General features: G+C 47.8%; 1 protein-coding gene across 2 annotated transcripts; it reads left to right on the top strand.

Annotated features, from left to right (window-relative positions):
- The first annotated feature begins 106 nt into the window (after positions 1-106).
- On the top strand, positions 107-14,788 carry DDX23 (DEAD-box helicase 23). Of its 2 annotated transcripts, XM_055394804.2 has the most exons (18): positions 170-244; positions 722-789; positions 5,258-5,466; positions 5,875-5,985; positions 7,483-7,576; positions 7,692-7,757; positions 8,214-8,352; positions 8,630-8,763; positions 8,880-8,992; positions 9,220-9,363; positions 9,460-9,685; positions 9,988-10,133; positions 10,494-10,671; positions 11,382-11,624; positions 12,053-12,204; positions 12,432-12,540; positions 13,279-13,453; positions 13,887-14,788. In XM_055394804.2, the coding sequence occupies exons 3-18, from the start codon at positions 5,258-5,260 to the stop codon at positions 14,108-14,110; spliced, it is 2,463 nt and encodes an 820-aa protein (XP_055250779.1). In that variant the 5' UTR covers positions 170-244; positions 722-789; the 3' UTR covers positions 14,111-14,788. The 2 variants fall into 2 exon arrangements, with proteins under 2 accessions (XP_055250778.1, XP_055250779.1); XM_055394803.2 differs by lacking the exon at positions 722-789 and having other exon boundaries at positions 107-244.
- Positions 14,789-15,096: the final 308 nt, after the last annotated feature.

The raw sequence follows: 15,096 nt of genomic DNA on the forward strand, positions 1-15,096 counted from the left end.
ACTCAAACGTTTGGCGAACCACATTGCCCAGCGGCCCCCGCGTCCGGGGACCGGCGCTCGCGCCATGCATTCTGGGATGGGTAGTTCTCGGCCCCGCGTTGTTGGCCTGCGCTGCCTAGGACCAGGAACTCGCCTTCCCGGCTTGCCGTGCGGCCAAGGGAGCAGCCCGGCGACCAGGAAACGGGAAAGATGGCGACTACTGGGCGACGTTGAGGCCGCGTTGGGCGGTTTGGGCTCAAGAGTGGTGAGTCTCGGGCGATGGAAGCGGTTTCCACGAGCCTGCAGAGAAAGCGAGAGTGAGGGCACAGCGGTTGACCCTGTCTCTGGGACGAGGCGAGGAAGAACGCCATAGGGAAAGGGCACGAGCTTGGAAAGCTCAATCCGGCAGGAGCGAAGGGGCGCGGGCCCCAGTGGGAGTGTTGGCTCCGGCGGGGATAGGGCAGGTCCCTGGACGATGTTACGGGTCAGACCTTTGCCCATGCGCACAGCACCCGTGATATCCTCAGTCCGATATTATTCTTTCATGTTTGGAGTAGCCCTTGCTCCAGCCAAACTGAAACTCTGGCTTTTCTCCCATAGCTAGTCATGCTTTCCCGCCTCTGCGCCTCCTGTATTCTTTCTTTTGCCGGGAATGACTTCTTTCCGGCACCCTCAATTACACATCTTCAAATTCTACCTGTATTTTAATACTCAAGAGCCACTTCTTCTACACTCTTTCCAGATTTCCTTTTTCAAGTGAAAGGAAACTTCTTTGAACTCCTGCAGTAATTCATCTGAGCCTGCATCTTGGTATGTGTCTCATATCGTCTATTGTTTTGTAAGCTTCCTGTGGACAGGATCTTCCTGATTTCCTTTTATAACTCACTCACTGTGCCTAGCACTGTGCCTTGCATGTGGTGGTTGTTTGATAAATGCATTCTTCATTGAATGAAAAAAAAGACTCTGCCCCTGTCCTGCAAGCACTGAGGAACTCAAAGATCCGGAGGTTTGTGATGAGTAGAACCTATAATAAAAGTTGCCTGTGTTTACTGTCTGTTTATTTGCACTTCTCATTTTCTTCTAAACTCATTGCACTCAGGCTTTTACTCCCACCATGCCATTAAAACAGCTCTTGTCATCTCTGTTTTTACAAAGGCGAGGGTGACTCCTTTATCTTCCCGTCTTTCTTCACACAGATCAGCATTCCCTCTTTGAAACACATTTTTGGCTTCTGTGATGGCGTACTTTACTATTTCTTCTTTCCATGGCATACTTTACTATCTTTTCTTCTTTTTCACTGGCTATTGTTTCTTTGCAAGGAGATCCAACCAGTCCATTCTAAAGGAGATCAATCCTGGATGTTCATTGGAGGGACTGATGCTAAAGCTGAAACTCCAATACTTTGGCCACCTCATGAGACGAGTTGACTCACTGGAAAAGACTCTGATGCTGGGAAAGGTTGGGGGCGGGAGGAGAAGGGGACGACGGAGAATGAGATGGCTGGATGGCGTCACCGACTCTGTGGACATGAGTTTGAGTGTACTCCGGGAGTTGGTGTTGGACAGGGAGGCCTGGCGTGCTGTGATTCATGGGGTCGCGGAGAGTCGGACACGACTGAGCGACTGAACTGACTGACTGACTGACTGACTGACTGTTTCTTTCCAGTTTTCTTCTCTGGCTTCTATGCCTGACTTCTAAATGTTACAATGTTTCAGAGCTTAATCCTAGTTCCTCTTTTTTAAAAAGCTATTTATTTATGACTGAGTTGGGTCTTAGTTGCAGTCAGGGGTGGTCGGGGGCGGCTGTGGTGTGGTGTAGATTCTTTCTTGCCGGCGCTTGGCCTCTCTAGTTGTGGCATGTGGGATCTTACTTTCCTGACCAGGGATCCAACCTGTGTCCCCTGCGTTGAAAGGTGGGTTCTTAACCACTGGGCCACCAGGGAAGTCCCTGGGTCCTCCTCTGTTTTCTTCCTAACTAGAATGCCTACTTAGGTAATAATCATTTAGCATCCTGTGGTTTTAAAAGCCATCTGTATATTGATAACTCACATTACTGTCTCCAACTCTCTAAGTTCCAGAATTGCATTTTCAGCTGTCTTCCTGGAATCGCCACCTGGTTTTCTTACCGACATCTTACATTCACTGTGATCAAAATGAAACATTTAATTTCTTCCTAAATCTTTTCCTTCCCCAGTCTTCTCCCGTCACTAATGGCACTGTGAACCATTTAAGTTGGTTCAGACCATATATTTAGGAGTTTTAGTGTGTCTCCTCTTTGTTTCCTCCCTTCATCAGTAAGTCCTGTCAACTCTGTCTTCAGAATCTGCCTTGAGGCTCTTTACTTCTTTCCGTCTCCACTCTCACTTTCCTAGAACAAACCGCTGTTACCTTTTTAATAATATTTATTTATTTATTTGGCTGTACCACGTCTTAGTTGTGGCACAAGGAATTGTTTAGTTGTGGCATACAAACTCTTAGCTGTGGCATGTGGAATCTAGCTCCCTGATCAGGGTTCAGACCTGGGCCCCTTGCACTGGGAGTGCAGAGTCTTGGCCACTGAAACACCAGAGAGGTCCCCCTGTTATCTTTTGTCTAGACAACCATAATAGCATTCTCAGTGGTTCTATGTCCATTCTTGCCTTTTGCAAGTCACCAAAGTGATTCTTTAAAAATGTAAAATAAGACCATATTACTTCCGGTTTAACACCTTTCTAAGGTTCCCACTGCAGTTAAACTAAAATCCAAGTTCTTCTAGCCTGGCCTAAAACATGTTTCCGTGATCTGACTCCTGCCTACCTCCTTGAATGCATGTTGAGCCAGTCTTCCCCCGTGGTCACTGCCGCTCCTGACCACATGAGTCTGTTTTTTTGGCAGTGCTGCACAGCTTGCAGGATATTAGTTTCCTGACCCAGGATTGAACCTGGCCCTGGCATTGTGAGGGGCTAATTATTGGACCACCAGGGAATTCCACACGTGTCTATTTTTAGTTAGCAAACATGCTAAGCTAGCTCTTGCCCCAGTGTTTTGCTGTTCCTTCTACACAATAAATTCTTTTCCTTGATTTTTACGGACTATTTCCCATCATTCAAGTCTCTGCTTACATGTTATCTAAAAAAATTCTTTCCAGAGCCCTCTTGTTCATGCTGCTCCCCATCACACACCCTGCTTTGTTCTCTTCATTAGCACTTATACTGTTTGAAATTCTCTTGTTTTCTGCCTGACTGCTGTCTGCTTCACTGGAATTTAAGCATTATGAGTGCAGAGACTTTGTTTTGTTTGCTGCTGTGTCTCTAGTACTGGAAAGGTTTCTGGCGCCTCTCAGGCACTCAGTGAGTATTTGTTGAGATAATGGTGATGTCCAGGATTGCCTGTCCTCTGGATTGTTTTCTTAGGGCTCTAAGTGAAAGAGACATAAGTATAATTTCCATGTTCTATGCATGATGTACTGGCAGTTCTGAGGTAAAATAGGTTGTCTCCAACATTTTTAAAGTGCTACTTGTTCATTTTTCTTTTCTTTACCTACTCTTCCTTCTTAAAGATACATGGCAGGAATTACATGGGAAAGGGGGATTGTAAGCTGTAGCTTAGGGAACTGTTATTTCATGGGAACCATTTGGAGCTAAAGTAAGTTTTGAGAACTATATCCTGAGGCTTAGGAATGATGATGGTGATGGTAGAATAGAGGCAGATTCAGACTTGCTGTCTGAATTTAGCACCTCGCTGAAATAGATTTTATAGTCTAAAGGGCAGTTGACAGTATGGTATGGTGTTCAGTGTCCCCCAGGCAGGATGGGGACAGAACAATTCCTGCTCAAACTTTTTGTGGGACGGGATCATAATCAAGGCTGTGAAAATCTGAGTACAGAATGTCAGAATGTCTGTGACTTCTAGTTTTTGGTACACTTCTTCCTCCCTCCGTCCCTCCTTGCTCTCCTCCTTCCTTTCCTCCCTTATTTTTAATTCTAAAATAATCATAGATTCACAGTTCATTTCAGTCACTCAGTCATGTCCGACTCTTTGTGACCCCGTGGACTGCAGCACGCCAGGCTTCCCTGTCCATCACCAACTCCTGGAGCTTGCTCAAACTCATGTCCATTGAGTCGGTGATGCCATCCCACCATCTCATCCTCTATCGTCCTCTTCTCTGCCCGCCTTCAATCTTTCCCAGCATCAGGGTCTTGTCAAATGAGTCAGTTCGAATCAGGTGGCCAAAATATTGGAGTTTCAGCTTCAGCATCAGTCCTTCCAATGAATATTCAGGACTGATTTCCTTTAGGATTTACTGGTTGGATCTCCTTGCAGTTCAAGGGACTCTCAAGAGTCTTCTCCAACACCACAGTTCAAAAGCATCAATTCTTTAGTGCTTAGCTTTCTTTATAGTCCAACTCTCACATCCATACATGACTACTGGAAGAACCATAGCTTTGACTCGATGGACCTTTGTTGGCAAAGTAATGGCTCTGCTTTTTAATATGCTGTCTAGGTTTGTCATAGCTTTTCTTCCAAGAAGCAAGCATCTTTTAATTTCCTGGCTGCAATCACCATCTGCAGTGCTTTTGGAGCCCAAAAAATAAAGTCTCTCACTGTTTCCATAAGATATAGATTCACAGGAAATTTTAAAACCAAAGTGCATGGAGGTCCTATGTACCTGTCACCCAAGTTTTTGCCATTGCATAACTAGAAGTACATTTCTTTTAATTTGTGTAAAAGTGAGTTTCTCTTCTATTTGAACTTAGGTTTTCCTTGAGGTCCTGATCATAATCCCACATCTCAAAATTAAACTCCATTTTTCTCTTTTGAATTTTCTTTATGCGCTCAGGAGAACATATCTCCCTTAGATGTAGTTGATTGATCCTGGTGGGCTGGCAGATACAGTAGATTTCTAAGATAAGCAATATAAGATATTTCTAGAGATAGTTAGTATACTATTCATTTGGTAACTTTTTTAACACTCTTGCAGTTTAATTATAAAAATTAGGTATGCTTATTGTATACTTTTGGAAATGAATATATATAAAAAGGAATCCCAGAGAGAGAGTATTAATGAATAAGAATGGGCCTCTGGAGCCAGACTGCCTGAAACTCTGACACTTAACACCCAGGTGTCCTTAGGCAAGTTACTTTATATATCTGAGCTTCAGTTTCTTTATCCATAAAGCAGGCACACCACTATATCTACTTCAGAGGATTGTTTTGAAATTAAGTCAATTGTAAAAATTCATAAAAGAAGTTCAGAAAAGTACCTAGTACATAATAAATACTCGTCTTATGCACCATAGATGGCAGGAGAGCTGGCTGATAAGAAGGACCGGGATGCATCACCTTCCAAGGAGGAAAGGAAGCGATCTCGGACTCCTGACAGAGACCGCGATAGAGACCGAGAGCGGAAGTCTTCCCCACCTAAAGACAGGAAACGGCATCGTTCCAGAGACAGGCGCAGAGGAATCAGCCGTTCTCGCTCCCGTTCCCGATCCAAGTCTACAGAAAGGTAACGTAACTTGCTGTTTGTTACCTGGAAAGGGAGTGTACATTTCAGACTCCTTTATTCTTGGTTCCTCTGATGCCTCCATGTTGGGACATGAGTCTGTCATAGGTTTCTCTACACCTGGGGACCCAGTAGCTCTTAAAGAGGAAACTTGTAAGATGAAGGTCCCAGTGATTGAGGAAGATAGTTCATCTGCTCACGCAGTCCATGGCCTATCATTGTCATTAATACTTAACAGTTCAGCTTGAAGTTCAGACCTTATTAATAGAATTCTCTCATAACTTCTTGGGAAACACCTTTTCTAATTTGTACAATATTCCTTTGGGAAGAAAAGGGCATGGGAACCTTCCCAGGGCTGCAGTGCAGGTGCACAGGAAGTACCCCACGATTTCTCAATCGCTCTGTCTTCAGGGATCGCCGGCACAAAGAGCGAGAGCGAGAGAAGGAGCGAGACCGGAATAAGAAGGACCGCGACCGGGATAAGGATGGGCACCGCAGGGACAAGGACCGCAAGCGATCCAGGTGCCTGGCGGCTCGGAGGGGGCTTTACGGCACCGCCCTCACTGCTTCCTCTCTGCACCCTAGCTCGCCCAGCTTCATGGGAAAGTGAATTTGCCACAGTGAATCCTGTTGGTAGTTATTGCAGAGCTGTCTTTTAGAAGGCACACATCTTCTTTAGAATGTATAACCAGTTAGTGAAGTCACAGCCCCTTGAGGGTCAGCTTGTTCTTAGAATTTTGAAATGAGTTTGAAAAGGTTACCAGGCAACAGAACATTCCTATAGCTCCATCAGACCATTCAGTTTTCTACCCAGAATATACAACATGTACTTGTTGGGTTAGCTTAGTGTGCCAATATCTTGATCTTTTTGTTCTGGAAACTTTCTATACAAAGTTTTTATTAGGTCCTGAATATGTAGGTTAGAATTCAGGGTGAAGGATAGAATCCTCATAACAAACACTGTGGTTATTTGAGATCTCTTGTATATTAAGCTTATAGCAGATGTCGGGAAAAGATTGCTGGGACTGATAGGAAGGAGAAATGAGCAAAGGACATATATAGCAGTATCTGGGAAGGGTGTGGGTGGTGGCCATGTTGGCTGAATTCACTGCGCATTACAAAGTAAGGCAGGGTCTTTTTTTTCCCTTCTGATGTGCCTTTACTATTTGGAGGAATTTTTTTTTAATTGAAATATAGTTGATTTACAATATTGGGTTAGTTTCAGGTGTACAGTGAAGTGATTTCAGTTACACATATATATTTTTTTCCAGTTCTTTTCCATTATAGGTTACTATGAAATATTGAATGTAGTTCCCTGTGCTACAAAGTAAATCCTGTTGTTTATTTTATATATAGTAGTGTGTATCTGTTAATCCCATACTCCTAATTTAGCCCTCCCTGCCCACTTTCCCCTTTGGTAACCATAAGTTTGCTTTCTGTGTCTGTGAGTCTGTTTCTGTTTTGTAAATAATTCGATTATTTTTTCAATACCATGTATAAGTGATACTGTCTAATATTTATCTTTCTCTGTCTGACTTACTTTACTCGGTATGATCATCTGTGTCCGTCCATGTTGCTGCAAATGATATTTCATTGCTTTTTGTGACTAATGTTTGGAGGAAATATTTTTGATATCAGTAGTTAAGACCCAGTTCCCAGAGGAGATTAGTTTCAGAAAAGGAGATTCAGGTAGCATGGGGCCAAGACAGGGCCGTCATTAGGTTTCAGAGCAGGCAGAGTGACCAGGCCTGCAAAAGGAACTTCAGGACTTGCTGGATGACCACGGGCCAGTCTTGTTGAGTCATGGGAGAAATTCCATTCTCTTTTGGGGGGCTCAGTCTGAATCTCATCCAGGGGCTAGAGTAACAGCGATATGGGGAGCTCTCTGGTGGTTCAGTGGTTAAGACTCCTTGCTTCCCCTGCAGTGGATCCCTGGTTGGGGAACTGAGATCTCACATGCTTCACAGCATAGCCAAAAAAATGTGATGTGGACTTTTCCCCTGTTCCTTTGCCTTAAAGTTTATCTCCTGGTCGAGGAAAAGATTTTAAATCTCGGAAAGACAGAGACTCTAGAAAGGATGAAGAGGATGAACATGGTGATAAGAAGCCTAAGGTAAAAAAAAGGAAGAATTTTTTTTTCCCTTATCATTCTCTTCAGTTTAAGCCTGACTTTGTTGTTCTTCAGAGGGAGAAAGCCTCTGGACTGAAGTCCTGTGTTTTATCTTCAGGCCCAGCCATTATCCCTGGAGGAACTTCTGGCCAAGAAAAAGGCTGAGGAGGAAGCCGAGGCCAAGGTAAGAGCTTGAGGGTCTGTATTAGTTGCCTAGGATTGCCATGACAGAACATACGGACTGAGTGACTTAAACAACAGAAATTTATCGTCTTCCAGTTCTGATGGCTTTTCCATCTTCACATGCTCTTCCCTCTGTGTACAGGCCCCTGGTGTCTTATAAAGATACAGTTAGATCTGTGTAGCGCCCACCTTTGGAGCCTCATTTTACCTTAATCACCTCTCTAAAGGCTCTGTCTCTAAATACAGTCTACTCAGAGGGATGTGAGTTAAGGGCTTCAACATCCAGATTTTGAGGGACACATAGTTTAGCCTTTAACAGGGTCCCAGGCCTCTTCGTGTTTTCCTTACACATTTACCGCCTGAGCAGGTATTTCTGGGCCCTTTGCCATCTTGCCGTCAGTGACTTGAGTCTACCCTGTCCCCAGATCCTTGTTAACAGTTGTGATCTATTTTTTAGCCCAAGTTCCTCTCCAAAGCAGAACGAGAGGCTGAGGCCCTGAAGCGACGGCAACAGGAGGTGGAGGAGCGGCAGAAGATGCTTGAAGAAGAGAGGAAGAAAAGGAAGCAGTTCCAAGACTTGGGCAGGAAAATGTTGGGTTCGTTTTCTTACCCCGTGGCCCTCGATAGGGGTAGGAAAGGGTGGGACAGGATTGTGGTTCACTCAGAAGGGCTTGAGACCTGTGTGAGCTTGGAGGAGGGTGGCTGGGGCACTTTCATGGGAAACGCCTCTTTCTGTTAGGTCTTCGTTCCCCTTGTGTCATAAGTGTCCCCCCTTCCTTTTTACTCAGTTGGTGTCTATTGTTTGGATGATCTCCATGCCCTCTTTTTTCTTCCACTGAGTTGTTCTGCAGCTTTGTTCTCTTTGGTCTGCAGAAGACCCTCAGGAACGGGAACGTCGGGAGCGCAGGGAGAGGATGGAGAGGGAGACCAATGGGAATGAGGATGAGGAAGGGCGGCAGAAGATCCGGGAGGAGAAGGATAAGAGCAAGGAGCTGCACGCCATTAAGGTTCGGGCCCCACCCTCCACACACACAAGTGAGGTTTAGGTGTGTGGTCGTTCTGATCTCTGTATGTGAGGTTTGGGCCTCCTGCTCGAAGGGCTTTGTGTTCTGTCCTTGGGCAGGAGCGTTACCTTGGTGGCATCAAGAAGCGGCGCCGGACAAGGCATCTCAACGACCGCAAGTTTGTCTTTGAGTGGGATGCATCTGAGGACACTTCCATCGATTACAACCCCTTGTGAGTGGCTTCATGCCTCAGCGCTAGGTCTTTTAAACTAGGCAGGTACTAGAGAGAATCAGTGACGACAGAGATAGAAGTGAGATAGGCTGGGATGGGGAGATGGTAAAACAGTAGTCAGCCGGCCCTCTGGGTGGGGAAAGACTGACCGAAAGGGGAACTGGTACACCTTCAGCCTTGTGCTTAGCAGCTCCCTGTCTTTTCCTCTTCCTCTGTCTCAATCCTAGGTACAAAGAACGGCACCAGGTACAGTTGTTGGGGCGAGGCTTCATTGCAGGCATTGACCTGAAGCAGCAGAAACGAGAGCAGTCGCGTTTCTATGGAGACCTAATGGAGAAGAGGCGGACACTGGAAGAAAAGGAGCAGGAGGAGTGAGTGGTCAGGGCTATGGGTGCGGGGGCACAGCCAAGTCTACAGGAAGGAGATGGAGGATATGGACCCAATTTATTCCCCGTGTCCTGCTCCAGGGCAAGACTCCGCAAACTACGGAAGAAGGAAGCCAAGCAACGCTGGGATGATCGGCATTGGTCCCAGAAAAAGTTGGATGAGATGACGGACAGGGACTGGCGGATCTTCCGCGAGGACTACAGCATCACCACCAAAGGTGGCAAGATTCCCAATCCCATCCGATCCTGGAAAGACTCTTCTCTGCCTCCACACATCTTGGAGGTTATTGATAAGTGTGGCTACAAGGTGAGAACAGGCAGACTGGCCCAGAGATCTGACATGTTGCCGGATTCTAGGGGGTACATACTTAATTTGAGAACAGAAAACTTTGTTCCTTGACTATTTGGTGCCTTCTCTGCCAGTGGGCACCAGGGTGATGTTGTTGTCAGTTTCTGAAGTATTGTTTATTGATTGTGTTTCTTCTCGGGTCCCATACCTTTTCACTGTGCTTGATTTCTTCCCATTGTGCCCACCCTGACAGCGATAGCCCAGGTAGCGTAATTCTGTACCCATTGTCTGTACCCATTGTTATCTCTGGGTCACTGCAGGAGCCAACACCTATCCAGCGTCAGGCAATCCCCATTGGGCTACAGAATCGTGACATCATTGGAGTGGCTGAGACTGGCAGTGGCAAGACAGCGGCCTTCCTCATCCCATTGCTGGTTTGGATTACCACTCTCCCCAAAATTGACAGGTGAGAGCAGCCAACATTGGTTCCACTGGGTGGGAAAGATGAAAATGGCAAATGAGCATTTGGTCTTCTTTTTAAGTCTATAATCAGAAGGTCCCTTCTTTATTTAGTCTGGGTCAGATATTAGGGAATAATTGGATCATGATAGCAAAGAAGCATATGGTTATTTTATTGCTGGTGCAGATCACTCCTTGGAGTGCTTGGCTGTCCTAGAGTCTGATTTTTAAGAGCGCTTGTTGCATTCTTTTCCCACCACCCTCCCCATTCTCATAGCTGCCCTTAAGAGTGACTTTATCTTGCTCCTGTTTGTGGTTGGATGAGAACCAAAGCTCATGAAACTGCGGGCTGCCCCATTTACCACAGGATCGAAGAGTCCGACCAGGGCCCTTACGCTATCATCCTGGCCCCCACTCGTGAGCTGGCTCAGCAGATTGAGGAAGAGACCATCAAGTTTGGGAAGCCGCTGGGCATCCGCACTGTGGCTGTTATTGGCGGCATCTCCAGAGAAGACCAGGGCTTCAGGCTGCGCATGGGTTGTGAGGTTGGTTCACTTAGCCAGCAGCCAGCCTGCCATTTGGGATGGAAGTGTTTCTAGTTCTGCCACAGATGTACAGTAAATGAGAAAAGGGGCTGGTTTATAGATGTGTACTGTTGTTTATGGAGGACTTAGGCACCAGGGATTGTACTTTGCACATCATTGTCACAATCACCTTAAGAGAATAGATAACGGTACTTCCATTTTACAGATGAAGCTGAGAATCAAGTTAATAACTTGCTCAGAGTCACAGCTGGTGATGGGCAGAACTGAGATTCATGTCTGAAGGCTGTGCTCTTAATCACTCTGCCAGACTGCGTCATTGATTTGCTTTGCATTCTTCTCAGGGTAGGGAAGGAGAGCTTTTTACAAGAAGTGTGCTGGAGGAATTGAGTCTTCTTCAGGCTTCCTAATCCTACTATCCAACCCCCTCCACTGTATCACTTAGTCTCTCTTCCACCTAAGAAAGTTCCTGTTGATGTTGCCTCTTCCATCTAACCCCTGGACCTTACCCAGAGACCCCATTCATTCCTGAGAAAAAAAATCCAAGTGATTTCATGCCAGTTCTCTGGAATTTTCACTCCCAAAACTAAATGGAGTTTGGGGGCCAAGTTTCTTAGCATTGGGGATCTATTGCCCAAGTAGGTGGATAGTTGACAGGAGGGGAAGGAACGGGTACCTGCTGGGGCCACACGTGACTCCCCTGTACCCCCCAGATAGTGATCGCTACCCCAGGACGTCTGATCGATGTGTTGGAGAACCGCTATCTGGTGCTGAGCCGCTGTACTTATGTGGTTCTGGACGAGGCAGACAGGATGATTGATATGGGCTTTGAGCCAGACGTCCAGAAGATCCTGGAGCACATGCCTGTCAGCAATCAGAAGCCGGACACAGATGAGGCCGAGGACCCTGAGAAGATGCTGGCCAACTTTGAGTCAGGAAAACACAAGTACCGCCAAGTAAGGCTGCTTCCCCAGGCCGGGAGAAGTTGGGCAAGTTGCCAGACCTGCTCCAGGTCCCTTCGTGCCCTTGGTGGGCCAGAGTACATGTTTCCAGAGTGGTGGTGCGTGGCCACGCACAGTCCTCTCCCAGTGCTATCAATGTAGCCTCTTAGCCTGGAGAGATGATTCTGGAGAGTCATGCTGCTGCTGCCGCTGCAGGCACTGGCAAGTCACTCAACCCTTCCTGCCTGTTGTCATAAGGCAGAAAGTACTCTGCTGAATAGTCATTGAGGAAAGAAGTGGGAAGGCAAGGGGCAGTTTTCTGAAACACTGTTTCCTGTCCAGGCTCATTTTCTGTTCTTCAGTTAGGGCTGCGCTGCTTGTGCTGATGGTGGGATGTGTGGTGTGTCTGCCTGAGCTCAGGGCTAGACCTCTTGTTTTCACAGACAGTCATGTTCACGGCCACCATGCCCCCAGCGGTAGAGCGTCTGGCCCGGAGCTATCTTCGGCGACCTGCTGTGGTATACATTGGTTCTGCAGGCAAGCCCCATGAACGTGTGGAACAGAAAGTCTTCCTCATGTCAGAGTCTGAAAAGAGGTATGGGGGCACCTGAGTCAGGGGACAGAATGGAGAAGGGGCTCTTTTTAGTGCGAGGGGTAGCTGGAGGGTGAGTGTTCTGCCACGTTGAAGAGTTTCTGTTTTCTTGTTCAAAATTCCATGGGCATTGGAGATTCTGGAGTTGGTGTTTGTAGATCAGGGCTGGGCATTTCACTTGGAGTGGAGGAGAAGTATGCGTGTCATTTTTCTCATCCTTTTCCCTCCAGGAAAAAGCTGCTGGCAATCTTGGAACAAGGCTTTGATCCACCCATCATCATTTTTGTCAACCAGAAGAAGGGCTGTGATGTTTTGGCCAAATCCCTGGAGAAGATGGGGGTGTGTCTGGCAGGGGAGGGCAATGCCTCGCCTCTTTGGTGCTGCTTTCTGAAACTAGTCGGGCCCCCTGGGCTCCTGCTTTCAATGCCGGCCCATTCTTGAACCTTTGCAGTATTTATCAAGTCAGGGTCAGAGGGAAAGGGGTGGTAGATGGGGATAGAGGACTTGGTCAGTTGCTGTGACTCCCTGCCCCTTCCAGCAGTGCCAGCCACGGCTGCCTTGGGTTTTCCTCCAGGCGGGCTGGGGCCAGGGAGACACGTATCCTGGCAGGATCTGAGGCTGTGGAGTGGAGTGGGTTGGAGTGTTCAGTTATCAAGTATTTTGGGGAGAGGGGATGGTGTGGTCAGGAGGGAGGTGTGACCTTTACTCCTGAATCTGGTGTTTGAGGGGAAGGGTGTCTCCTGATCACTCAACGCTTAAACGTCCTTGAATTTCTTGGTCCTTGCTTTCCACCCTCATCTCGCCCTCATGCTCTTTCACTTCTTTGTCATCTGTCTGACTCCACGTCTCACCTCTGACTGCCCTACCTTTAACCTTGTCCTGTCTGTCTTCCCCACCCCATCTCTCCCATCCCTTTCTTCAGCTCATCTGTTCCCTTCTTCCTGCAATTGCCCTTGTTCTCTCCTGCCTCCTTTCCCTTTCCTTCTCCCTCAACCTTCCCTCCCTGTCTACCCTCCTACCTTCTGTGTCTCTCTGTGATCCCATTGCTCTTTCTTCACCTCACCATTCTTCCAACAGTACAACGCTTGTACGCTGCACGGCGGAAAAGGCCAGGAGCAGCGAGAGTTTGCACTATCCAACCTCAAGGCTGGGGCCAAGGATATTTTGGTGGCTACAGATGTGGCGGGTCGTGGTATCGACATCCAAGATGTATCTATGGTCGTCAACTACGACATGGCCAAGAACATTGAGGGTGAGTGCAGGGGAAAGCAGCTTCACTGCAGGTAAAGGGTGATTCTTTGCCTGCTTCTTCTCGGATGTCTCCACCAAGGGGGCCACTGCTGTCAGCTCTCTCAGCCTCGAGCCTGGGGTTGCTTGTTTCCGTGAGAAGAGCTCCTGTCCTTCATCTCACCTGGGTGTGTTGTCTCAGCACTTGGGACAGCACTCTGTGTTCTGGGTGTGGAGAAGAGTGGAGCAGGGCCACACTGTCCAAGTGTAATAGGGGGACCTCCATCCGCAGTGCTGGTGGGGAGAGTACCGTGGGCCCTGCAGGTTCAGGCAGCACGAGCTGTGTTTACTGCCCTCGGAGGTGTGGCAGGGAAGAGGGTGCCTTTAGAAGTGGAGGCGTCAGACACTGCCCACGAGGGCATCTGGCCTGGTGCCCTGACATTTCTCCCCCTCCCCAGATTACATCCACCGCATTGGCCGCACGGGACGAGCAGGCAAGAGTGGCGTGGCCATCACCTTCCTCACCAAAGAGGACTCTGCTGTGTTCTATGAGCTGAAGCAAGCCATTCTGGAGAGCCCGGTGTCCTCCTGCCCCCCAGAGCTAGCCAACCACCCTGACGCCCAGCACAAACCAGGCACCATCCTCACCAAGAAGCGCCGGGAAGAGACCATCTTTGCCTGACACAGCACTCGCCCCGGGTTCAAGGCCACGCTCTGGAGCCTGTTCTTCAGGACCCTTACATCTCTTCCCAGGTCCTTACTCTTCCAGGGGCTTAGGAAGCAATCCGACTCCCTGCCCCAGGCCCTCAGGTCTGAAGGCCTGAGTGCAGGTCTGTCAAAGGGGAGGAGGCTGCTCTAGGAGGCAGGCAGAACAAACTACCAGGATTTTGGCCCAGCTCTGCCCCTCAGGCAGGCTTTGGGATTGCATCGGGCCATCAGCTCTTGCCAGTTAAAGGGGCAGCCAGTTGGCATCGCCTCCCAGACTGAACAAAAACCTGGCTGCTGGGCTGGGACTTCTTTGGCACAGACTTGACTGCCTAAGCTATGGCACCATTGTTGCCCTAGATGACCCAGGGAATCGGGTACTGAGGATTATGGACCTTGGACTCTTATCGTCATTTTGACAGCTGTTTGCCCTTTTGGATTATAAAACAAGTCGAGAACCTTGTTTAGAGTTGTGCATGGCCCCTGTGCCAAGGGGTGTTGTGCACTCGAGGCGTCCCTCACCCAGGGAATTTTTATAGTAGATGAGGGGACAGGGTGAGCTGGCTGAGTCCATCTTGAAGTCAGTGAAATTTCTGTTTTCTATTCTCTGAGAAGATGAGTTTGTATGTTCTGAGAATAAATACATGAATATTAAGGCTGTGTCTAGTTCTCGCTAAACTCATCTCCCAGGTCCTCCCTAGCACCACAGGAGACAGGACAGCACTGGGCACAGTGGGTTGACTTGGGAGATGAAGGAAAATCACATCCAAAAAAGATCCTTGGGTCTAGGCTGTTAGTCTTAAGTCTCTAGGAATCACTTGAGGGGAGATGGGGAAGGCAGTGACAGTAGAACTGTCATGCATCTTCCCTCCTCAGCTCTGGCTTCACAGAACTTGTAGCTGTGGCCTGGACAGCCTCCTGGGGTCTTCACACAAGGGTGAGGAAGGAAAGCTGCTGTGAAAC

This window comes from Moschus berezovskii, chromosome 6, assembly GCF_049115385.1.
Source record: "Moschus berezovskii isolate FMDL1 chromosome 6, NW_MosBer_1.0, whole genome shotgun sequence".
In the NCBI taxonomy this organism is placed as follows: domain Eukaryota; kingdom Metazoa; phylum Chordata; class Mammalia; order Artiodactyla; family Moschidae; genus Moschus; species Moschus berezovskii.

What these genes read in the sequence shown, in the direction of transcription:
- DDX23 (XM_055394803.2), top strand. Translation starts at nt 5,258, where the DNA reads ATGGCAGGAGAGCTGGCTGATAAGAAGGACCGGGATGCATCACCTTCC. An exon ending in AAGGACCGCAAGCGATCCAG is followed by an intron (nt 5,986 to 7,482) that starts GTGCCTGGCGGC and finishes TTTGCCTTAAAG; the next exon opens with TTTATCTCCTGGTCGAGGAA. An exon ending in ACTCTCCCCAAAATTGACAG is followed by an intron (nt 10,134 to 10,493) that starts GTGAGAGCAGCC and finishes CATTTACCACAG; the next exon opens with GATCGAAGAGTCCGACCAGG.